Raw genomic sequence first — 25,750 nt, 5'->3', positions numbered from 1 at the left:
ATGGGTCAGTACTGCACGCTTGGAAATGCTGCATGGATTCAACAACGACGGCAGTGGAAAGGCTTACATGAAAAGCCATAGCAAGTATTGTTGAGCTTGTATAAGCTCAGCACTAAGATGCTTGAAAAAAATATAATGTACTGGATCTAGCCTGTACTGCAGTCTCCTGATCTAGATTTTGGAGATAAAAATATCCCCTGAACACAGCCTCCTCGGGACCGCTGCTGCGGCAGCGGCGCGTTAGCCAGACCGCACGGCCAGCAGCTTCTACAGCGGCTTGCAAAAACAGTTTTAGGTTTCACTTCACGTCCAATAACATATTAAACCTAAATTTTAAAGGCGGCCGTGCCGCATCCATTTAAGAGGAATCGACACCCATCAATTCCCTTCGCACGAAGATGAACGCCTCCGTTCAACGCCGCCGGGAGTTCAGCCCGCCCCGCCTGGCTCCGGCGGACGCCTCGCCCGGGAGCGCAGCCGAGGTGCGAAAGCAAACGGCTCCCGCCTCACAGTGTAACGGCCCGGTGCGCCCGGCGGCGCCGCCAGGTGTGCCCCTGCCGCCGCGGGAGCGCCCCTCAGCCGGAGGCTCCCGCAGCCGCTGAGTCAGGGCGGAGGCAACCGCCGCCCTCTCTCGCCGCGACGTGCCCCTGGCAAGCCGGCGCCCCCCCCCGCGGCCGGCATCCTCCACCGGCCTCCCCCCGCAGGGCAGCCGCCGGCTGCGGGGGGGCTGCCTCCCGCGCTCCGGCCCCGAGCGACCGCGAGTCACCTGCTCGGTGCGGGGGCGGCACGGTCCCCTCAGGCCAGGCTGCCGGCGGCCGGAGCGGCGGGAGGGCGAGGCACAGTCCCCTCGGGCGGCGCAGGGCGGGGCCGGGCCCGGCGCTTACCTGCAGACCGTGATCAAGTTCCGCCGTTCCACCGCGGCGTTGCGGGACGGGACGCTCTTCCTACGGGCGGGGACGTTGAGCCCCCCTAAGCCGAGGGACGCCATCTCCGCTGGGGGCTGGAGAAGCCGCCGGGGCTGGCACGGCGCCTTTGTTCCCGGCCTCTCGGTCTCGAGGATGCTGCGCCCGCCGCCGCCGCACGAGGAGGCGGCCCCAGTGTCGCTGCCGCCCTCGGCCCCGCTCCCCCTCCCGCCGCCCGGCTTGCGCGGGAGCAGCGCCCCGAGGCGGGTGGCAGGGCGGCAGAGGAGACGCCGGGGTCCCCGCGGCGGGGGCGGCTCGCGCCCCCTCCCCCCGCTCCGGGCGGCCACGGCGCCGCAGAGCGCCGGCGCCGCCAGCCAATCAGCGCGCGGGAGGGGCGCGGCGGCGCGGCCGGTGCTTCAAAGGGGCGCGCGCCGCCAGCGGAAGCTGCCGGGGGAGGGTGCGGTGCCGGCACCTGCGGTGGCGGGAGGGCAGCGGGGGCGCTTTCCCGGGCCGGGCGCGCCCCGCCAGGTGCGGGGGGTGCCGCCTGTGGGAGACTCCCTGCGCTCCCCGTCCGCCAAACGCTCCTTTCCCCCGATCCACCTTCGTGTCCCCTCGCTGGGTACGTGCCTGTAGGGTTCTGGGCTCCCCAGTAAGCCCCGTAGCCCTGCGGGAATCGTAGTCGTCTTTGCGTCGTTACCAGTTCTCTCGCTTCTTGGCGAGTCGCTGTCTGGGATGCGAGAACTCCTCGGGCTGTAGGCTGCGGTGGCTGCGAGTTAAAGCTCTGACCCGTTAGATGCTGCTTTACGGCACAGGTAACCGTCAGCGGCCTCGCTTGCGGGAATATGTGAGCGAAATGGTAATGTGCTCTCGCAGCCGGAACAGAGGCGCCGGTCCCCGCTCCGAACAAAGGCGTTATTGCTGAGCATGCCTGGAAGAGCCCTCGCTACAGGGCTATGCCTTGATGCCGTTTCATTCTCAAGACAGAGAAGAAAACAAAGCCTGAGTCACTGGAAGATGGGATTAAACAATACTTTCGAAGGAAAGCTAGCAGTACATCTGTTGTGTTTTGTGGGGTGTGAAGGAGTGGGTTTTCCTGGATAGTTGAGGGGATATGAAGCTGTATGGATTATTTTGTTTTCTTTCCTTTAGGGGAGTAAGTTCCCATTCTGCTTAAAAGAATAACTTCATTTGTGTGCGGTAAGGATGAATGGTGACATAAGTTGTGGCACAACTATTCTACTGAGTTGTGCACGTGATATTCCTAAATGTGTCTGTTAGTCAAAGCTCTCCATTCCTATTAATGAAATGGGAACACTTCTACTTATACACATGCAAACCCCCACTGGACTATGATTTCCTTGGAGAGTGTCACTTGCAGATATGCAGCTATTTCGTAGAGATGCTGTCAAACAGAACTGTATTCACTTATTGACTGCCAATTACGTTACCTGAAGAGGATTTGTGTTGACACAGGAACTTTAAACAGTAGATTTCCTTCTAGATGGCTATGTTTTCATATGTAGTAACATACAAGTGATTTTTTTTGTCAGAAAATATTGCATAAATTGTTTCAAGTGTTGTTACCATTTACCAAAACTTCAAATATTATCAAGTTACTTGACATGCTGTGTTCTCACCCCACTGAGTATGTAGCTGAACAACTTTGAACTTTGTATCACATAGTAGGTAAACTGTTTTGCCTTCCTTAAGGTAAAGCTTCATCCTGGCTTGGGTGTTTTGGGTTTTTTTTTCCTAAACACATTCTAATTCAAATTCACTAGGAGGTAGTTCATTGTTCTGCTTCCTGCCTCTTCCTTACCTCTCCAAAAACAGCATAAAAGAAGTAGGGACATAGGTAAACCTGAATGAAGATATACTTTCTTTGCTCTGAAAGCAAGAGTAACAATTTGGGGGGGGATGAAATTACTAGAATGAGATTGAAACAAGCTTTTGTTCTTTACTTTTTCTTTCAGACAATCAAAGGAAAATGTTGAAAATGTTACTTGTTGACTCGGAAATAAAGAACCTGTCTTCATGTTTCTCTGTGCTACTCGGAGTCTTAGTTGAGGACTGTTGTCTTTGTATCTACTATTAAGAGATTCGTGCAGCTTGAGTAATTTTTTGATTAAGTTCAAGCTGAGGGTGAAGTAGAATCACTCTGCAGATGAGTGATTTCAGCTGCATGGTCTGTTCTGGAAATTATGAAAAAATAATACTGGATAATTATCAATGCTTTACAAAACCCCAAACAACAGGAGAACTTTTCTATAGATATATCAAAAGCAAAGTATCTTCTCTGTTCTTCTCCTTTGCCTTGTTTATGGAAACTACAACTTTTTTATACTTGAAAGACATTTAAGATGATATCAGGCTTATCTGTTGGATCAAGCCTTAGGGTTCAATATTGATTAGTTTTAGTCCTCCAGTACAAGAATTTTCTCAAATATCATTGCTTTCTTTCAAATGTAATTTGTCTTCTACTACTGTCTTATCAAAGAAGGAACTGTAAAAAGGTTCCAGAAGACTTTAAAAGTATTTAAAAGATTAATAAATTTAATATCATCAGCTGCCTTAAACTTAAGAAAGCTCAGGAAATTTACTATACTAACTCTTGCATTTTTGATGCCTGTCTGTGAGAAAATAGGTGAAGGGAAAATCCTACTGCCTTCAACTACCTAATGGGAGGATAGAGGGAACAGGCTTTTCTGAGGAGTGCATAGCAAACAGACAAGGGGTAATTGTCACAAACTGCAGCAAGGGATAGATATTGGGAAAGAATATTAACAGCAAAGATGTTCAAACACTGGAATGGATTGTTCAGAGCAGCTCTGTGATGTTTGTCCTGGAGATATGCAAAACTTAACTGGATGAAGAATCAGCCATGCCTGATCTAACTCCAAAATTGGCCCTGCTGTGAGCAGGTAGAAAAATGACTTCCTTCCAGCCTAAGATTTTTTTTGATTCACAGCTGATAGTTGCCGTGTAGGATTATTCCAAGTACTTTCAGCTCTAAGGTTTCTGAATACAGAATACATAATATGGATATACCGTATTAATGACAACGCTGCATCTGTGTGAGTTGATGGGAGAGAATAAGGAAGCAGGGACATTTGAGATTACAGCACTTGTCATCTTAAGTAACTATTACGAACGATTGTAGAGGAATGAAGCTGGGTTAATTAGCATTGATAATATACAGCTGTGGGCTGGCTTCAGGGGCGGTGGGTTGGCCGATGTAGATAAGGTGCAGCTGTGGCTGGTTCTGTTAAGTGGTTGAGAGCCAACGAAGAGGGAGCAGCCGAGGAAGAAGCAGAAAGAGGAAGAAGCAGGAGAAGAGAGAGTATGCCCTGGATGAGACGAGACGAGGAGAAGGCAGTAGAAGGACTGGCATGAAGAGTGTGTTGGTGTGAGATGGTAAAAGACCTTGTTGCAGCTTGATAGTTTGGAGAGTGCTGTGACAAACGATGAAGCCCTGCTTTCCTGGAAATGGCTAAACATCTACCTGTGGTGTGAATGTTTTTCTTATTTTGCTTTGCTTGCATGCGCTGCCTTGCTTTGGTTATTAAACTATCTGGAACTGAACCCGCATTTTTTTTTTTCTCTTTTGCCCTTCGAAGTCTCTCTCCCATCCCACTGGACTGTGTGTAGCTTAGGTGCTGGCTGAAGTTAACCTGCAACAAGTTGACATTGCTTGTGATTTGCAGTAGGAGAAAACCTTGATATCAAGATATCATGTAAGACTTCCTTGGTTAGGAGCAAACCACAAATCTGTTATGGCACATATTGGTATGAGATGTGACATATTTTACTATTGCATTTTCAGAGTGCTGTTTGGAGCCCATCCCATGGATTTCCATCAGTTGCTTAGCTTTGTGTATATGTGGGAGGCATACATGCTTGCTGTTTTAAAGTTCATGGTTTGTTATGAAGGGTTTTTAGCTTTTTTTGTTTTGTTGTGGGTTGTTGGGATTTTTTGGGGTTTTTTTGCCAGCATCCTCTGCATATCTGTGATATTGATTTACCGATCTCATTGTACTGATGGTACAGTACCTGCTAGGTACCATTTGGAGTTCTAGTTACACTTTTTCAAATCAATCTGTCTTGAATGAATTCTCAGAATCAGTACATTTGTCAAATTATTTGTAGACCTTGCACTTCAGCATTATTGCTTATCTTTAAGTCTTAAAGAAATCTTTAGGAAAACAGGATGCTTTAAAAGAAAAGTTTTGAGGGTGTTTTAGAAGATGGAATTCCATCCACCTTCTGTTTTGGCATTCTGCTGATACTTAATTCTGTGGAGGGAGTGCAAGGAATTGAGGAAAGGAGAGTACCATAGGCCTTTTTATAGCATACTTGAGTGACAGTCACGAACAGAAGGAGAACAGGAACAATACCCGAATTCTACAAGAAGACATCATGATAGTAGAGTTGGCCAAGAAAAAGTAGACACTGAAAGATGATGCATGCTTGTGATTTAGGATAGGATTCAATCTATGATTTTAAAACTTAGTGCAAGTCAGTTTAAGATTGCTTGTCTGAAATGATTAGGAAAGCGATATTTGAAGGCATTGTGGCTTAAACAATGGAAGACAGCTTTTGAAATCCGTGCTTGCAAATGATAAATGAGATTGTCAGGGCACATAAATATAAACAATGTTTGTTTATTTTGACTATTCTTCTTGCATATTCTAAAGTTCTTATGTTATTAAAAAGTATTACATTTTTCCTTTGTGATTTTGAATATTTACATTGCCACTTGGTGGCCTCATTTGATCAGGTAGGTAGATGATAAAAATATGTTAAGATCTTTTCAGTTCACAGATGTGCAAGTCAAACCTTGATATATAATTTTCCTATACATCCAGGAACAGTATATCCCTTTTTGCAACTGATGTGTATGCTGTGTTGATTGCTGTGGTTCTTGAGGGCCTGAATTGCTGATGTTGAGGTGGCCAGGCTCAAGAGCCCTTCAGTAAGGACAGAACTGAAGTGGATGACTTTTCTCCCCACTCTTCCATGGTCATCCTTGATGTTTTAATGTTCCTCACCCCTTCCCAATCAAAACAAGCAGAGGATCTCATCTACTGCCAATAGTTAACCTTTTACTTTCAGGACTAGAACTTGCTCTGATTTTGCCAGGCTTCTTTCCTGCTTATTCTGCAGCCTTCATTCTTATTTTCCAGGTTTTGTTACTAGCATATATTTTTCTGAATCTTTTTTTTGTGAAACTATATCCAAAGTCTTTGTCCCTTTGTGGTTCCACATTATTCGTATAATTAGCTGTGTTACAAAATGCTTGTATTTTATTGCTGGGTTTGCTGTTTTAGTGTGCTTATGTCTGGGATCAAGGCAAGCAAATATTGATTATATTGTGCTTAGTATACTTCTACTTGTAGAAGCCTATTTCCATGGTATGCTTCCTGTCAATGATGGGATGGAAACTCTGTTCCCTATGCCTCTATTCTGAACCCAGTCTCAAGCTCTGCTGGCTCAGGGCTAGGTACTGCCTCAGAGCAAGAAGGTTGAGTGCTACCCTGCTCTAGCCTTGTTTCGTGGTTTTCTTGAAAAATCAGTGTAGGTTTTTTGCAATTGTTTAACTACAGATTAGCCCCAGGAACTTCTGTCACACACTACAAGACATGCTATGAGCTGTAACAAAAAGACAGCTAGTTAATACACAGGTGATGATTTATGGTTAAAATAACACATCATTCTTGTACCAGTACTTGACTATCCTCTAAAAATATTGTGGTAGAATCAGGGTTTCTGCATCTGTTCCTGATCTTAATGGCTGTTGATTCTCCAAAGTGATATGTCCTTTCACTGCTTGGTGTGTATTCATAAAATTTTTTTACCTACTTGCTCTATTCGCTGTGATGCCTTAACATTTTTGTTACAAAGATTTCAAATTAGTCCCAGGTTGGTGGTGTTCTGGGTGTTACAGTTCTTATTTCTTCTTATATTTTATTATATGCTTATTTCCCTACATGGAGCATGGTTTTCTGGCAATTCCTACTGAAACAGACACAGAAACAATAACGTGTATCCATATCTGGTGTCATAGAACCTAGGATCATTAACTGCTAATTGGCTCCACTTACAAGTAGTTACTGCTATTGGAGGAGCAGTATTCTGTTTATATTGGGGGGGGGGGAGGGCTTCTTCAGACTGCATTCCTACATGACAGGCCTCAGTGGCTATAGACCCATTTCTTACAGTGCCTTTCTGCATTCTTAATATACCACCAGTAATGCTGCTTAGCTTCTGTGCAGTGACTGATAGATCTCTTCAGATAACAGCAATGTGGATTGTGCATGTGCTGTTCTACAATCATCTCTATACCTCCTGTATAGTATCTTGGCCTTCATTTCTCCTGAAATCACAGTTCTATCCCATTTTAATGGTTGAAACTTTGGCCATCCTACACACTGACTGTCCCATAACTTGTGTGTTGGTGATTGTTTACAGAATCTACTACGCTATTAGTAGTTTAACAATGTTCATACAACTTCCTAGTTCCAGTACTTTTCTTTCTATAAAACTAACATTTTTGCTACTTCTATCCATATTTTTATTTGTATATGACAATGTTAAATCTCAGGTAAATAACATTCAAAGATGTATTTTTATATTTACTTCGTGAGTTTTGAATGTTGCATATATGTCCTGATTTTTGATAACTTACTAGTCAAAGTTTCTACATGAGTGTCCAGAATTCTGGTTGCAACTTCTACTCCTTCTGAAATAGTACCCCTAAACCATCTTCATATGTTGTACTCAGTCATACGGAATCCATTTCTGGGTCAGTGTTGTGAATGTCCCTTTAATAAAAGGAGTATATCTGTTCTGCTTTGGAAAAGTCGAAGTAAATGCTTTGCTCACAGTATTATGCACTCTATTAATTTGCTGCCACTGAATCGTATCTTGTATTCCAAAAACTGTGACTTGTCTGTCAGCTGGAATCTTTGGTTTAAAAAGTTAAACAGCAACAACAAAACTCTGAACTGAACATGTTTGACCTTCTTTGTTTCAGTTTCTACTTGGCTTCTGGCTTTCACACTTGGTTTAACCGTATCTGGTGTTTTCCACTAGTGTTTCAGTTGGTGTGGCTGTTTTAGCCAAGTAAATAGAAATAAAATATGCAAGTTAAATTTGTATGCTGCATCAAGCCCCCATAACACATTCCCTTAGAGACATTTGTTAAAATCATAAAATTATTTTTGGTGTCATGAATCACAGATGCTATAGTTTAGCCTTCACACTTGTCTGCCATAATCTTAAAGAGGTAGAGACATTTATCCAAAGTTTTCATGAACTTTGTCACAAAAGAGCTTTTCATTGCCACTAGAGGTAGGGTCTGTTATCAACAAGAAGGGTGCTTGCTGCTCCCCAAATATTCATAATTTTGAACCTAACTTAATTTATTAATAAAAATATGCCAACTTCACTCAGACAAAGACAAGCCGTTAATTTTTGCTGCTTCTTTTAATAGTCTTTCTGCTGGCAATGATTCTGGTGAGATTTCCCATATGCCTTACTCACTGTTAAATTTTAATAACAATATCTATAACATAACATTCTTGCTTTGTGTTAACTTATTTACCTTCCCATGATTAAAATTGAAACTGGAACTACTTAGACATTTTTCCATCCTGGAGTTTTAATCGATATGCGTAAGGTCCTGCTTTATTCACAATTGGGGCTAGTCCATCCCATTTACAGTTTAGACTAAACTTGAGTGGAAAATATGGAACATTACTTTCCATCCTCCTTGCCATTCTGCAGAGTAGTGGTTTGTTCCTGTTTGTTTATACATGCACTGAGCATTCCTTCCCAGTTGAGTTGCCATAACAACATTAATCTCTTTCCAGTGTTTAGATAGGGTCTGTATCCATTCTTCAGTTAAAACATTAGGCAGTCTTTTTTTTTTCTCCCAGGGAGAGCTCTAAATCACGTGAGCTTTTGAGAAGCTGTTGTGGCTCACAGGATAGCATATCATGATGTGAAAAACCAAGCTTTTCTGTAATTTTTCAATGTTTTGCCCAGTGCTATTTTTATAGCCCTGTTGCAGCATTCAATTCACCTTGAACTGGGAGTTCCCAGCAATGTGGAACCTTTCTTCCCAGGCTTCCATGTAATTCCATGATGGTTTGCCCTTGAAAATATTTTCCTGGCTCCAAATTAATTTATTAGTTTAAATCCCATCTGGAAAATATGTTAAATGGTTGCACTCTGGTAGACTTAGCTGTAGCTTTTACTGGAACTACCTCAACTCATTTTTTCAGTGGATCTAGTATTAGCCTACAATGTTTAATCTCATTTTGCATGGTAGGTGGGACTACACATGGTTTAGTGTAGTCTGTTTGTATCCTAGCCTGTGGTTCATGTATTCTCTAATGTTTTAATGTTGTTTTTCTCTTAGTGAGGCTATTCACAGCACAAGTTAGGCAATTATGCACCCATCTTCTTCATGTTTGGTCAGCTAGCTGTCTTCTAATACTCTCTTTTGCATTCAGGCAACTCCTACATGATTGTGTTAATGCACCTATTGAAACAAATCTACTTGAAGTGTATATAGTCCTTTTGATCTACAAGTGTTTATTATCTGGCCACACTATGCTCTCTATGCTGCATCTGTTTACTAGCTTCTATAGTAATTGCCCCTCTGTTTCCTCATTTCTGTGCTGTAATAGTGGCTAGATCTTTGATACCTTGCTTTATATGATTTTCTTTGTTTTGTTTTCAAAATGGGTGTTTCTTCAAATGTTAAGTTTACTGGGACCACCACAACCTTGGCAAAGGCATCTGTTTGACTATTAAAATACTGTTGCTTCTGAATTTTTCCTTTTGTTATGCTTTTACATGACTTGCATGCTATGTTCAGGATTTCCTTTCCATGTTTGATAGACTACCAGATTTCCATTCAGTGTTTGTAGGTCATCTTTGTTCCACGTTGGTAGCCAAACAGTTAAAGCTTGATCTATCCGGCCTAAAACTATTTATAAAGCCAGATCATTTCCTGTAGGTTCCTCTTCTAACATCGTCGGCAGAGCTTGTAGCTGTACTGATCATGCAGAGTGAAGGCAGATAGCTCTTTTTATTTTTCACAGGTGTTGCAGCATATCTAATTGAGGATTTTCCATCCTTTTGATTAAAAACTGGACCTAGCTGTGAACCACACTGAATATCCTGTGTCACGAAGTCAGCAACAGAGCTTTTATCTGGCGAGAGACACATAAACAGGTAAAGGGCGTTTATGTTCTGCTTCAGTGGTTGAAAACCATATAAAGCTGATGATAAAATCTTGTCTTCTACAGAAATCTCTTAGTTTATAAAAGCCAATGTCCCTCCAGCTAACCTAGGGTTCCATACATATCCAATCTGTACTCTTCCAGTGATTATATACTTCAGTGGTGTGTGATATGTACTACTGCAAAATGGCTCTAATGATGTGTTCCCAATGCTCATTGCCTATGCTAATGCTAAACATGGTTTTTTATATGGAATAGAGTTCTTTCCCTCTGATCTTAAGATTCTCAAAGCAAAGTCTGGAATTTTTATTTTATTTCTGTGTTCCTGAAACAGCAGAGTCCCAAGGTCTAGATCAGTAGTGGCCAGCTGAACATGAAAGAGCTTACAGGAATCTGGTTATCGGATGGCCACTGTTTGAACTAGTGCAGTTTTGCTTCTTTCTATTCTTCCTGTTCTGGTTTGTGAGATTTTTTTCACTAATGTGATTAGTGGTTTACCGATTTCTGCGAGTGCACATTCTCACAAAAATGTAAGCAATTCCAAAAGTGAATCTAACACAGGTTTTGCTGTGGGGAGTCATGGACTATCATAGTTTTATCCTTTGGTGATCCCAGCATCACCCTCCCTTTTTGACCTAAAACTCCTTCTGAATATTTCACTTCAGATTGTATCAAGTGAGTTCTGTCATGATTAGCTTTAAAACCTGTGTTTTGAATAATGCTGATTACTACTTAGGCATTTATCCAATATAGTGTGGCCAGCAGGACAATGGAAGTGATTGTCCCCCTGTGCTCAGCACTGGTGAGGCTGCACCAAACTGAACTGTGTTCAGTTTTGGGCCCCTCGCTTTGAGGGTCGTTGAAATGTTGGAGCATGTCCAGAGAAGGGCAAGAAATCTGGTGAAGGGTCTGGAGCACAAGGCTTATGAGGAGCAGCTGAGGGATCTGGGGGTTTTTAGCCCAGAGTGGAGTAGGAGGCTTAAGGAGGGACCTTACCGCTCTCTACAACTACCTGAAAGGAAGTTATAGCAAGGTGGGTGTTGGTCTCTTCTCCCATGTAACAAACAATAGGACAAGAGGAAACGGCCTTAAGTTACACCAGTGGAGGTTAAGATTGGCTGTTAGGAAAAATTTCTTCACTGAAAGGGTGGTCAAGCATTGGAACAGGCTGCCCACTGACGTGGTGGAATCACCACCCTTGGAAGCATTTAAAAAAACATATAGATGTGGTGCTTAGGGACATGGTTCAGTGGTAGACTCGGCAGTCCTGAGCTAACAGTTGGACTTGATGATCTTAAAGGTAATTTCCAGCCTAAAAGATACTATGTGTATTCCTGGATTTTCAGTTCTTTTTTCAACATACTAACACATCATTGATGTATGATATGACAGGACACATTTTGATGGTAATTTCATCACCATTTGATACATTTGATCTGAAAGAATTGATTTATATGGATAAAACAATATTGCTTTCCCTCATAAGTAAATGCTTGTTTCTACCAGTTTTGCTTTGCTAGTGGAATTGCAAAGAAAGCATTGGCTAAGTCAGTAACAAAAAAAATCAGTGAGATATTCTGCTTAGTGCTACAAGAATTTCAGGTATGTTTCCAACAACAACAACCTCAGAGGTGCCTACCCTATTTAAGTGTTAAAAATCCACTTTTAGGCTTTTGCCCTTGCTTTTAACCCTGGAAAAAATGGGATGTTTAAGTTACAGGTCTCTGTACTAGGACCTTGCTTTCCAGTAAAATTGTTGATGGTGGGTTGGAGTCCTTCCTCTGGTTCTTGTGGGTGTTGATATTATTTTTGGGAAGGAGAATCTAGACCTTCAATTAATACACAATTGCTATTTTTTCACATTTTATCTTAGACACACGAAACTTGAGGAAATTCTGTTACCCAAATATCCACTGTTTTTGCTTCCTCCGGATTCTTAGTAACAAAGCATCAATGACTTGCAGGAATCACTCCACCCTCACCTCCCACTGTTCGGTCCCAATTCACAAACATCCGTAGCAAAATCTGCAGCTAATCCATTTTGTTTCAGTAAAGCTGTGCCAATAATTCCCTGCTGTTTGTAAGAGGGATCCTCCCATTCCTATACTCAAAAGAAACTCCTGAACTTGACAGCTATTTAACTGCAGGCAGGTATCTTAAAAGTTGCTTGACCATCCTTTATTCATGCATATAATACAAATTTTATCTTTTTTCCACTTTATTGAGTTCCAGCTGGAACAGGTATTCATTGATGAGTATTTATTGACACTATGGTATCAATTCACACCATGGCGCTAGTGGTGGTGAATGTTCTTTCCCTGACCACCCAGTACTAATATTGTCACTGGCTATTTGCATTCGTTATACTGGAATTTTACCACTAGATGGGGGCAGGTAGCCTAGTCTTTGTTATCGAGAGAAAGAGATGATGATCGATGGCTTCACTGAGAGGGACCTCTTATGTTCTGTAGGTTTTGTTCCTTCCTCCTTGTCTTTTTTTTCTTTGGATTGACAAAACAAGCCAGCAAGGAATTTATGGATTCTATCCTGTTTTCTTATATCTTTGCCTATTTTCCTCAAATTTTACCATATTGCTTTCCTGCAGTCCCATTAGTGTTCCTTAAAGGAAGCTTTTTATCACATTTTCCAAGGGTCTTTTGCAGTTACTGTTACCACCTGTTTTTACATGAAGCGCTAAACTCACAGAGGGCTCTTTTCCCTTTTCGGTTCCTTTTGATCTTTATTTTTAAATGGAGGCTATGTGTTCTTTATGACCATATTTCTGAAAATTACAGTATGTGCAGACTTCCTGTCAGATCCACAGGACTGAGATTTCTTTGCATTCCTTCTTACCTTCATTACCTTGTCCGTTTGTTGAAGCTGAATTTGCAGCTGCTCCTGTTGTGCTTCTGCTTGATTCACAGATCCCAGAATTAATCTTTGTTGCTTAGTCCTTGTACCACTGCTATTTGAAAGGCACTGTGGTTCTATTAACTCAGATACTTCCCCAATCCCAACAGTTTTTCCAGGATTCATATGATTGTACATTCTCAAAGCATTCTTCTAGATGGAACAACTTGCAAGCCAAATCTCCTTTCAGTGCTCAGATAACTGTTCTGAAACATCCACCTACTAAATTTCTTAGAGTAGAATCTTCCTGCAATGTAGCTGATAACCATATTCTACTCTGAGGTAGTGTTTTAAAGGCTGTGCAATCTTTACTAGTTAAGGAAAGCTAATCCTTCAGGCCCCAAAGTCCCATTTTGCAAGTTCTGAATTCAGTGGCCTCAAGGTTTAAGCAATTACTCCTGCTTGCTCTGCAGTCAAGTCAGTTGCTATTGTTACAATGTCCCGAGTTTTAGGAGCAATGTGACCAAGCAGGAGTAGCCAGTGCTATGAGTACTATTTTTGCCACTGTTTTGGTTGTAACTGCATAACTGGATCATAAAAACCTATTTTGTTTTCACATGAACATGAATTTTTAGTATAGTTGTGGGCTGAGTTTCCCATATATCCCTGTTTTATTCTGGATAGATAAATGTTAGCATATTCATTATGTATATATGATAGTTGTGTCCTGGGTGACTGCTATTGAAGTATAAGGGCTCTCTGAGTGTACAGAAATCCATCTGTACAGTATAGCTTTCAAGGTTTTCCCTCAAGTTACTAAATGGTTCACTGCAAAAACTATAAGGTAAACCCAGCAATCAAAAGCAGAGAACCTACTCTTCAATGCCCTAGACGGGTATTATATACCCAGATCAAAAGAAAGACAAAAGTCTGACTGTTTTTATTATCATCTAGATCAAAGTTGATGCAGAACAGAGGGTTTTGGTAACATTTGCCATTTTTTCTACTCGTATTTTGCTTGTATAGAAGATAAATATACATTTTTTCTGTTATTCACCCCTCTTTTTCCATATATTGATATGAATATATGTGAAGAAGAAAGGGGATTTTCATGGGTGAACAATGTCATTATTGCTTTCTTCTATTTCCTATCAGGGTTTAACATTAATGTATGAGTCATCTAATATGGCATACCAACCAAGTCCTTATCTGTATCCAATGTGATCTGTTGGGAGGAGATCAGTGTACTCAGTTTTACCCAGTAGCTATTATTAGAATAGCTACTACAAATACCATGCTAGCACAAAAGATGCTTTCAATGCTACCATAGTAGCAGCACCTAAAAAGAAACAGAATAATAACTTCTACCTAATCTTGGGGTTAAAATGTTTATTGGGATTATCTTACTGTGTGATCCTGGAGTAAGCATTATTCTGCCTGCCTGTCTTCAATCTCTTGGGAACCAAATAAAATTGTCAGGGTGGGTGCCAGATTTCACTGGAACAAGGTGAACTGTAACAAATTAAGTGTGATCACCCAATCTAACCCCCAGTATATGAAAAGACCATACATGCACTCATGACACAATAGACTTATCTTCATTTTTAGACCTTACAGAGGCATGTATGTATTCTTTTCCTGAAAGATCTACCACTCTTAAATAGTTCAGCCTACTTGAAATATAAATATGGGTGAAAATCAATTAGGAAAGTAATTGTGTCCTGTGAAGTGACCCACCACACCAGTATTCCAAAAGAGAATTTGTCAGATATATTTGGGACAAGGTGAAGTGTACCACATTTCAAATAATTTTTGTTCTTGTAAACATATATTTCACATACACATTAGATTTGGACTATTGAATTGGTGTATGAGAAATTCTTCCTGTTCCTGTCACATACAGTAATAGGCACCTTTCTGTACTAATATGTTACCAAGATGTGACATAAATAAACTAGGCAGGTATGTTCTCACTCATGTGCATCATGCCATGGAATGAGTTTTGGTTATAGGACTTGGTGGTGTTCTGGTCACACCTGCTTATAACTGTCAACTCAATGGACCGCTTCATGAACTGATTGCCCCATGAGTGACCACTGCAGAAATAGTCTGTCTTAAAGATGTGGGACAACCTAGCAATATATCTGTCCCTAGACACCATGGAAAATGCTTTAATGTCTTCTGCAAATGGCCCATGATGTGGAATCACTACCAGATCACTTCCTCTAGTAGTCAGATAAAAGGCTTTGCATGCCACCAAGTCCCATAGATACTCGCCAGGGGTAGTTTAAAACAGATCCGTTATCTAAATTCAGTTCTACTTCATAGTACTGACTATACAAGGAACTCCAGAGGATGCTCCCACCGAGGAATCCCTGTGATATTAAATAAGCATACCTTGCCCACAGGGGCAACCTGTGGATCCTTAGGATCTCTAACTTCTACTGGAACAGCATTCCCACTGTGCCAGGCACAGACACTGAATGCAAGGGATATAGACCTTTTCTTACAGTTTGACTAAGTGCTTAAATGAGCTGATTAAAGTTGCTTCCTTGAACATTGTTCTATACTAACAAAATCACTTGCTCACAGTGAACAGCGACATGGAAAACAGGGCTGCTCTGAACACTTTATTCAGTCAGGATGAGCTGTTAGTCATTCATTATTTGTTGTTAACTGTAAAAAGCAATCAAGGAATTACATTTTTTCTCATGACTTTCACACAGGGTCATGTGTCATTGTGTGCAAACAGAATGAAAACTGAGCAGAGGTAGTGACTCAAGGCTGAGTTGGTTGAAGTTGAGAAAGAAATCTAGAGTGCAAAGGGTGAAGAAATTGGGATACGAGCAGAGATCACTGTGTTCCTTCAATTTTCTCTGATGGTGCTGGAACACTATCCTAAGCCTTGTGGTTCAAGAGTCCCTGTGAACATTGTCTTTTTGTGGAGTCACCCCCCAGTCCTTCTGTCTCTGACCTCCAGCCTTCGTGTCCCGTTCTGTCTGGGAAGTAGACAAGAAACCATTTTGTGATTTCACAGTCCATGAAGGGAAGGGGAGTAAGTGTTGGGAAAGACTCCTGAGGCTTGCTGATTAGTTAAATACTTTGTGTTCGTTCTCTCTACTGTTTATTGGGCAGGAAGTCTCTGTTTACTAATATTAGCCTATGAGTTTGGCCATGCTTAGCACTTCTTATATTTCATTGGTCATACTGCTGGTATGTCACTTTTATACAAATTTTATGCTTAGAAATAAGTAAGAAATAAGTAAAAAGATGAAATTTTAATTTGCAAGGCAGAGTCTACTAAATTAAAGTTTCAGTGGGAAACATGGGAAAAGCTTGTTTTTCCCTTTATATGGATAATATTTGGGAGTAGACCAATAAGCTTTGTTGCAATCAAAATATGTTTTAATGATCTTATGATATGCCAGCTTGTCAGAACTGAAGTAGTTCTGACTGAAAAGAAAGACCAGAGAAAAATGGTATTTCTAACGGGTGAGAAACTAGTTTTGGTTTAGAATACTGGTATAAGTTTAAGTAAAATAATAATATAATTGTAGCATAGATATTAACAAAATTATATCAAGCGCTATAACACTGTACCCTATGATGGCTGCTTAATAAGTATATAAAGTCATTGCTGTGAAGATAGACAGGAAACTTTTTTTTTTTTTTTGAGTCTTTCTAGGACTGGCACTCGTTTAGATTTTTACATAGCAGAGCTGTCAGTGAGAATGTTCTACCGACTTGGGAGGACAAATTCTCTATGCTTTAAAAAGCTTGAAATATGTACGATAAAGCAGTTCAGCTATCAAAAGCTGAAATTTAAGTGCTATGCAGCTGTTTGGCCAATGATGAGGCAACTTGAATTGTACTCATTAGTGACTTGAGAGCCTGTGGCTTGCAAAATAGTTGATGTTTGATAGTCTGAGAACAGATTTATCATAATTCTTGCAGACAAGATACCAGAATAAGTTATGACTCTTGAGCATTTCTGGGTCTCTGAAGAAAACTTTTTTTCAAATATAAGCCAGGCTCCATATTTTTTTTCCTAGAATAAACAAATTATTCTGAGGGAAAATTCCTTTATTCTTAAGAAATACTAGCTATTGTGTATTTATCAGTAGCTGGTTAACACTCTGTAAAATCTTATCTTGTACCCAGGAACTGGAAGCAGTAAATACAAATGATACCTGGTGAAAAAAACCAGTCTGCAGGGAGCCTGACAATTGTAGTAAGCTTAGATAAATGTATCTTGCTTAGGAGCGGTGTAAGTGTGTTTGCTTCTTCCTGAACTCTTTTGTCCTCTCTGCCACCAGCTGCAGCTGTTGACAGTCCCTGGACTAAACCTGGACTAAAGATGGCTTAGTATAGGAAAAGGAATAAAATCCTAAGGAAAAAGAAGGGATTTAGAAGGTGACAATTGAGTCACGCTGAGGATCTATTCCAAGGGCAGTAGAAACCAGCCCTACCTCACCTCACTGAGAACTTCCTGGCCAGCAAAGACTTTTTCTGTTTCTTATTCAGGGCACTGAGCATACTAACACTCAATTTAGTATTCATTAATTCAGGTTATCTTTTGTGTGTAGTAACTAATCAGTAACTGCTGAATACTTTTGAGTTGCGTCTACTCAGCTTACAAAGGCTTTTTGTGCATGGCAAAAGGTGTCCAAACAGAGTCAGTCTCAGCTGGTGAGGCACACCGAGTGACCGTGGCAGATTTAAATGGCCCTGGGGAGTGCTGCCAGCAGGGCAGGATGTGGCAGTTGGCTACCTGCTTGTAGGTCCAGGGAAGTGCTCCAGGAGAAACCTCCTGTGATGTCTGATGCTTCCACCCAGATAGAACTGCTAAGGAAGGAGACATCAGGTGGTAGGTTGCAACGAGTGCCCAGGCCCTTCTCCTGGAGAAAAAGTAAGTACCTGCATAAGGTGTGCCACAACGATGATCTGTTACATCAGGTGGCAGAGTTGCAGGTAACAGTTGAAAGGCTGCATAGTACTAGAGGAGCTGAGACAGAAATAGATGGTTTTGGAGCAATGCTTCTGTAGTGGACACCACAGAGGACGAGGCACCTTGGATCCTGGTGACCCACAAAAGCAGGGCTCTTCTTCAGTCTCCACCCACCAGCATCACAACTAAAAACAGATAGGAAGCTCTAACAACTTTAACCCATGAGCAAGGCCTACAAGGAGAAACTGTACCAGCTGCACACAGTGGATAACAAAAAAAAAAAAAAAAAAGTGCCTTGTAGTGGGTGACTCTGTTAAGGGGCTCTGTTAATGCCCGTCTACCAGCCTGACAGGGAATCATGTGAGGTATGCTGCCTTCTGGGAGCTAAGGTTCAAGATGTTGCTGTGAGGGTGCCACAATTCGTCAAGAGCCCAGACCACTGTCCACTGCCACTCTTTCACATGGGCATGAATGACACTGCAAGCCAGAACCTGGGCAGAATCAAGGAAGACTATTATAAAACCCTGGGGGTACAAGTGAAAAATATTGGTGCCCAAGTTACCTTTTCTTCCATTTTATCAGTCAGAGGAAAGAATGCAGCCAGAAGTAGACATGCAATGCAAATCAACTTCAGTTCTGTGCAACTGTGAAGCTTTATCACTGGAAACTCAAAGTACAGAAGCTATACAGAAATAACAGAATTTTGTAGCTTACTTAAGTAGGTGCAAAATACTGTAATTTCCCAGTTTCCCCACTTTTTTAATATCAGTTTGGTTGGTTCCGCTCCTAGTGTGATAAAACTGGCAGTAAAACTCTTTTCTTTGCACTTTATGCAGAAACTCTGGTACAAATTGCTATTCTGATTTATTTCTATTTAACTTTCTTATCATGATGGTGCTCTAATAGCATTAAGACATTTCAATGAGATAACAGAATCTTGGGACAGATCCTGCAGTTTTGTCCATTTTCCCTTTAAGCTGAAACAGTTGTGAAAGACCTGCATAATACTCTTACTTTTTTAAATTAACTGACTATTCTCTAGAATCTGTTATTCAACTTTGTTCATGTCCCACTGAAATAATTGGATCAGTCCATTAAGGTCAAGTTCAGCAAAGCACTTAGGCACACAAGTTAAAACCCAAAAGTATCCCGATTAACTGCTCTGAACAGAAGTCTATATAAATATCTCAGGACAACTTTTCATAAGCACATAATACTTATATTTACTAACCATTTATATTTTGCCTGACTGACAATGGTAAACTCTAAAGTAATCCTCGCTCTGATAAGACTCTGTATTCCAAAACATTGTAAAATACTCGGTTTGGCAAAATTTTGAGATTACAGACGTGCATGACTAAAAGGGACAAAAATTATCTCTTCTGGCTAATTATCAGATTAAGTAAGTTTTGTAAGAGCAAAGTGGTAGGAGACCTACAGAGAAAATCATATAAATCTACTTGGCTTCTAGGACAAGGTTTTTTATTTAACTTTTCATAGATTTTACATCTGTAAAAGTGTTGAATGTATATAGTTTACTATTTACATTGAAATAACAGTTAAGAAGTGCAATTACTTTCTTTTAAATGTTTTAAATTATTTGTTACTATTTTCGTTGAAGTAATGCCTACACATACTGAAAAAAACAATGCATTCCACAATAAAATAAATGGTCCGTTTCGATTTAGAATCTGAACATACATTAAAAAATCAGAAGGGTACTAACTGAGCAGATTTCTGCTAACCATAGGTATTTCCAAACTATTCCTAAACTGAGTCTGAAATTCATGTTGCTGTTCTGCAGCTAGTCAAATGAGAAACAGTATGCACTACAGAAAGATCTTGTTTTCTTTCAGGCTAGATGGGTCATTTTTTTCTGGATTAGACTTAGAAGAAGGGAAAAGAAGCAAAAGAATAAAACACTCCTTTTGTATTGTTTGTTTTCATTTTCACTATGTATTCAAGAATGGATTCATCTTCAAGTGTAACAGTTACCTGGAGCATTCAGCACCATCTCTAATAAGGTAAAGAGGAATTCCTAGGAGTTTTCAGGGGCATGATTAAGCCAACAGTGGGTAAGGGGAACTTTTCCTGGTAGAAGAATAGACTATTCAGGCTGTGTTCATGAGTGATAATGAAATAAGAGTGTATTTAAGGACTTTGCTAAATATTCCCTTTAGAAAAAGGGAAGCAGAGTCCAAAGTGCATACGCTTTGCTTTTCAAAGTAGGCAAGGCAATGGGAGTGGGGAAAAAAAACAAGAGAAAGCTGTTGATCATCTCTGTGTTACGTAAGAAGAGCAAAGTCCAATCATGCTGCGTGTCCTTAACCATATTAATTCTGCTGATTTTTGAATAATTTTTCAGAGGACTAGATGCAAACCAAGAACAACCTTCACGGTATGTCAATAAACTTTTTTTAAGAATCAGAGATGATTTATAACATTCATTGATAACTAAAATCAGGAAAATTCCAATTAACTGTATATTCCTTTAAATAAACATTGTTTCTCACTTATTTTATAAATCTGTACTGAACTGCAGAAAATATGATGCTTGTATCATTAAAATGAAATTAAATGAAAGACCAACAATTATCAGACAGATACAAATACAAAATAGAGATATTTGTAAACAAACTCAAAACACCTGGACTTGTTTCAACATATTTATATTTGCCCATTGCAAGGATTCATTTGCAATGTATGGCATTAACAACTTTATTGATTGTAATAAGTTTCTATATTCTTCTTTCTTACAAATGTTCATTGAGATTACTGTCCTTGGCTTAATGGTTGTATATTTCTTGGTCAAGTGTTATTTTGCAGGCAGTTATCTTGAATAAATTTAAAATGCATTCTGAAGATGAAAAGAAGCAGTATGCTGCAGATAGAAATAGTAATGAGATCACTGCATCCAGCCAGGGTCAGGAATCTGAAGACAAACCGTAAGTACTCTTCAACATTGTAAACATGTTCTGTATTGAAGCTTATAAAATTACATTATCTTCCTTTAGATTTTATTTTATATTTTAATTTTTTTAAAATTTATTTTATTTTATCAGGAAAGCCTAATAACAGAAAGCTTTGTATCATCTTGAGAATAGCATTGATTGACATACTCATTTGGCACAGAAGGATTTTTTAGCTTTTTCTTTTAAAGACTAAATGTCCACAGTGTTGACTACAGTTTATTGAAAAACAATTTTAAAATATGACAGAAATGATGTTAGAATGAACATCTTGGGTACAGCTACATCAACAGCTAAAAATTTTGTATGTAAAGAAAGTACGGCAGGGAATCAGTATTTTACATACCTTGAACATTTTTTTTATTCCTCATCCCCTATGTGCCAAATTTTGATTTGTAAGTTATCTTCCTCTTTCCCTTTTTAAAAGCTATATATTGCATCAGTTCACAACTTCCCTGATCCGATAATGGAACTACCAGCCCTTGGAGGTGGTGTTTCACCCTTGAGAGGGGTGAACTGGGAAAAGCTTGACTTATGTTTACAGCAGTCAGGGGCTGATGCTATTTATGTACTTGGAGGTTTAAATAAAAACATCCTAAAAATGCTCAATAAATCACATAAGTTTTACACAAAATTGTTTCCTGTAAAATTATTTAATAATTAGATTTTAATTGAATTTCATTAACATATTGCATTTAGGTTTAGTATATTTAAAAAGTAACAATATTTCACAGAAATACTATCTTACCTTTTAAGCAAGGAAAAGAAGAAGAAGAAGAAAGTGGAAAAGGCTAAGATGGTCAGCCCATTCACACTGGTAAGATTTATTCTCTGTACGTGTGTACATATATACATGCATGTGCATTTCAAAGTGTAAACAAAAAATGGTTAAAATTATGTTAGAGTACTGCATATACGGTCTTGTCTCTACCAAATACTTTGATACTACAGAATGTTGGATATAGTATAGCAATCAAGCAGTTATTTTTGTGGATGGAGTTTTATTGAAGAAACTGTTATTACTCATATGGTTTCTTAGGAGTCTTTCTTTAGGAAGTTATCATGCTAAACACACCTGTACTAGATTTTTGTTTGTGAAAGGTAGGGATTTCCATGTTCAGTTATTTCTCCCAATGCAATGAAAAGGGCACCTCTATACCTAAGATTATGTGTGGTCTTGTCCTCTAAATTACCTGAGTCAGATACTAATCACACAAATTAGCCCATTAATCATATTCAGTCATGTGAGTCAACAGTAAAGGGTAATTCCATAGTACTGATGAGACATGATTAAAAATTGTGTGCTAAAAAGTACTTTAAATTCCAGAAAAAAATTAATTTTTGTAGATTTTAAGAAAGACAATCTGTTAATGCTTAATCAAAGTAAATCCTAGGTCCTTTTTTAGTAATCCGTAAATGTTTTACATTTTGTAGGTTTAGTGTGCATAATGTGCAGCAATGATATGGCAAATAACAGAAATAAAACTATAGCCCATGATGCTGGCTAATGCCCAGTTTCTGTGCTTTGCTATACCTGTTTGCACCTGTGCAGTTACATTATACCAGTACAATTTAAAACAGTGAACTTAGTATTTTACAGTACAGAATAAAGCCAATGATTTTGTAACATATGAGCTCAAAATTTATGAACTTCAATGGCAAGAGATGTTTAGAATTTCAATATGTTTTGATAATGTCTGATACATTAGGAACAGTTTTTCTAACTGCATAATAATGAATTTACAGTAAAAGTTATAATTGCCTTAATTATCACAACACCATTTAAATTTCTTATAATTTGAACTTTAAATGGCAAACTTAAAGGCAAATTTCTTACACCTTGTTTTCATATGGCCTTTCTTACTCAGGTGCAGATATTGATGCATTAAAATAGTATACTTCTCTGGTTTTGGGACTTTATAGTATAAAAGTGTTTTTATTAGAAGGATTTATTCCTGTACCTTTTATTTGTTATGTAAACTTATTTTCTAAGCAAGGCTGTAGTTTTGTAACACTAGGTGTACAACTGATAGCTTTTCTTGACTTCATAAACGTAACATTATATTAACATTCTAATAACACAGAACTAATTTCTCACTCACAGTTTCGATACTCCAGTTGGTCAGATAAATTGCTAATGACACTAGGAACTCTCCTGGCAATAGCCCATGGAAGCAGTCTCCCTATTGCAATGGTAATTTTTGGTGATATGACTGATAGCTTTGTTGCTTCTGGAGACTCAAATGTTCCAGGTAAGAACATATCTGCTACGAAGAGAATAATGGCTCATATTTGGAAAAGAGTCGGGGAGATTCAAGCATCTTGAGCGGGACGTACGGATATCAGAAACCCCGACCTGCTACTATACTATAATGCAAATTAGCAGTTCTTGTGTTTGTTGTAATAGAGATGCACTATGGAATTTTTCTTGCTCCTAATTCTTAGTTTCTGCATTAATAGGTTTTATTTTTAATTTTTTTTTCAAATTATTGGTTCCAGTGCACATCCAACAACTGCTGTGGTTGTGATAATACAAAAAGACTAGTTTTCCATCTCCTCAGTGTGAGTTCCTGTAGATTCCCTTGCATCAAATCTGACAATTATTGTTCAGTAGATGAAGCAGATCAGTAAGTAGATTCAACAGAAAATTTGCTACCAAAAATGAAAGTAGTAGTTTTCTCTTGGATCAATTTGTTGAACTGCCGAATCAGCAGTATGAAATCAAACACAAAGGAGGGCAGGCATGCACTGCTGGAAACAACAGGGAGGAGTGATACTGTCACTTTTGTACCAACTCACAATTAGACCAGATTACGTTGTCCTCTGAACATCACACATTAGATGTTAAGCTTGTGAACAGGTTTGTTGCCTGAAATATTATCTAATAAAATTTTACTAAACATTTTAATAAGTCTATGATGATACAGAAAGAATAAGATATGATTATTTTCTGTCCTGCATCAGTTTTAGCTCTTCTGCTAGAAGACAGAAATACAGGCCTTTATCAGAATAAGTAATTTATGATTTACTCCTTCCTAAGTACAGTAACTTTATCAGATTTTTACGGTGCAAATGCAAAATGCTGCACCTGTAGCCTTCTCAAGACATTTGTCATTGGGGCAGTAAAATTTTAGGGCCAACACGAACATTATAGCCAATTTTTTCATAACAAGTTAAGCTATCTACAGTTACTGATTTGATGTCAATGTCTAGGCCTGTATTTTTAAAGGGTTTTGGCATTATACAAATGGCCTATATTTTCAAAAAAGGAAAAGCCCAACTGAGCATTTAACTAATGGTCAGGAATACCTTTTAATCTCAAGTTACACCAATATAGTTTTGCAGTCAGTGGAGTTACGACTAACCTCATATTAGTGTAATTGTTGTTTTTGAATAGGTAGAAGTTTGAAATCATCACATTCCTCCTTTCATTAAAATGAGCTTGATTCAAAAGGAGGTGTAGCAACTCCAAAAGTTGCTGAACAGCATGTAGGAAAACAAATTTGTTAATACTTGCTCTATTAAAAGCATTTACTCTTTCTTTCTAAGGAAACGTTTCTGCAGAAAATTCCTCTTCAAATATTCTTGGCAAGCTGGAAGAAGATATGACACGGTAATTAGAAATTGGTATTTCCACTTCTTTTTTAAATGTAGACACACTTTTCTAGTCAAGCCGTTCTTCTCCCACAGATGTTTTGCATACTTTAAACAAGATAAAAACAACGGCTGTTTGAGTAATGTATGCAACTGAAGATTTGTGCATGGGATTATTGGAGGCACTGGAGGATTCTTGAACATCCCTAGCCATTCCCAACAACTTCCTGTAATCTCTTGCTCTCACTGTTCCCATCCCCTTTTCAGGGGTGCTCTGTGACACAATGCCATCTGCTTTTCCTTACTTCTTCTTTCTCTTCCTCTGAGTTTATAAACAGTAATTGTTATGCTAAAAAATTATATTGATTATCATCCACCAGTTCCTTGAACTATGATATGAACTATGACCTATTTACTGACAAAAAGTAGAGGTATAGCTGCCAGATAGTACCTGCTTTGCTGCTGAAGCATCAAGTTTAACTAAATTATCTGGACTACAGAAAATATGGAGTTAGATTATAAGCAACCTTAAATCTAGCACTCTAGAGCTGGCAATGGCAGAGGGCAGCAGTCAGTAGGTTCTTCTGCTGCAAAGCTTCATAAAGAAAAGGTCATATAAGCAGAAACATCAGCTGCCAACAGATGTGTTTTGTGAAGGGGCTTTATTACCACTGCCCATAGACTTGGTTTATGCAGGATGTCTAAAGTTCATGTGCAATTTCTTCTACCACTTTGGCTTCTTCAGGCTGAAGTCTGTTCCTCATTGGGTAGTGAAAAACATCTGACATGTCATGAAAAACATCTGACATGTCAGGAATGCTGATGTGGTCCTCAAGGCAATTGTCTTTTGTAAGGAGGAGGAGATAAGAGATCTGCTGTAGTAACTCTTGCTGCTTTGTATTGAAGTGCATTTCATCTCTGGTAACAGTGGACTGTAAACTTATAGGTCATTTAGATTAAGTAGTTAAGTTTCTAATAAAAAAGTTATTTATCCTAAAATAAATGAGCAAGAGCTAGTTAGGAAAAGGCTGTTACTGAGAAATGAAGAATTTGCATGTAAGGACAATGAACTGGCAGGGAATTGGCAATTATGTTTTACAAGAGAGTATGACACACAGCTACTTGCTCCCAGATTTCTGTCAGTTAGTCTCTGACATGAATGCAAATAATGCATACATACCTTCAGCAAAATTTACTTGTGCCCAGTGATTTAAAAGCAAATTTGAAGGCAAAATT

At 39.5% G+C, this 25,750-nt stretch overlaps 2 protein-coding genes across 6 annotated transcripts in view; one reads left to right on the top strand and one right to left on the bottom strand.

Annotated features, from left to right (window-relative positions):
• RUNDC3B (RUN domain containing 3B) overlaps positions 1-1,267 on the bottom strand; it is a 54,744-nt gene extending 53,477 nt beyond the window's left edge. The window contains exon 1 of the mRNA XM_055709520.1: positions 885-1,267. Coding sequence (XP_055565495.1) covers positions 885-988 — 104 coding nt within the window. The 5' untranslated portion in view covers positions 989-1,267. The remainder of the gene's footprint in view (positions 1-884) is intronic.
• Positions 1,268-9,949: 8,682 nt separating this feature from the next.
• Positions 9,950-25,750, top strand: part of LOC102049734 (ATP-dependent translocase ABCB1) — a 53,574-nt gene continuing 37,773 nt past the window's right edge. The window contains exons 1-7 of one of the 5 annotated variants that reach the window (XR_008731957.1): positions 9,950-10,145; positions 19,808-19,975; positions 20,317-20,349; positions 20,765-20,896; positions 21,655-21,737; positions 23,025-23,172; positions 24,470-24,533. Coding sequence is in view for 4 of the 5 variants with exons in the window: in XM_055708569.1 (XP_055564544.1) it covers positions 20,815-20,896; positions 21,655-21,737; positions 23,025-23,172; positions 24,470-24,533 (377 nt within the window). In the remaining variant the exon portion in view is untranslated. The remainder of the gene's footprint in view (positions 10,146-19,807; positions 19,976-20,316; positions 20,350-20,764; positions 20,897-21,654; positions 21,738-23,024; positions 23,173-24,469; positions 24,534-25,750) is intronic. The other 4 variants (XM_055708569.1, XM_027800248.2, XM_055708570.1 and 1 more) reach the window with 4 other exon arrangements.

Source organism: Falco cherrug, chromosome 4 (genome assembly GCF_023634085.1).
Source record: "Falco cherrug isolate bFalChe1 chromosome 4, bFalChe1.pri, whole genome shotgun sequence".
Lineage (NCBI taxonomy): Eukaryota > Metazoa > Chordata > Aves > Falconiformes > Falconidae > Falco > Falco cherrug.
Note: the sequence above shows the minus strand (reverse complement) of the source record. Positions and strands in the feature narration are given on the sequence as shown.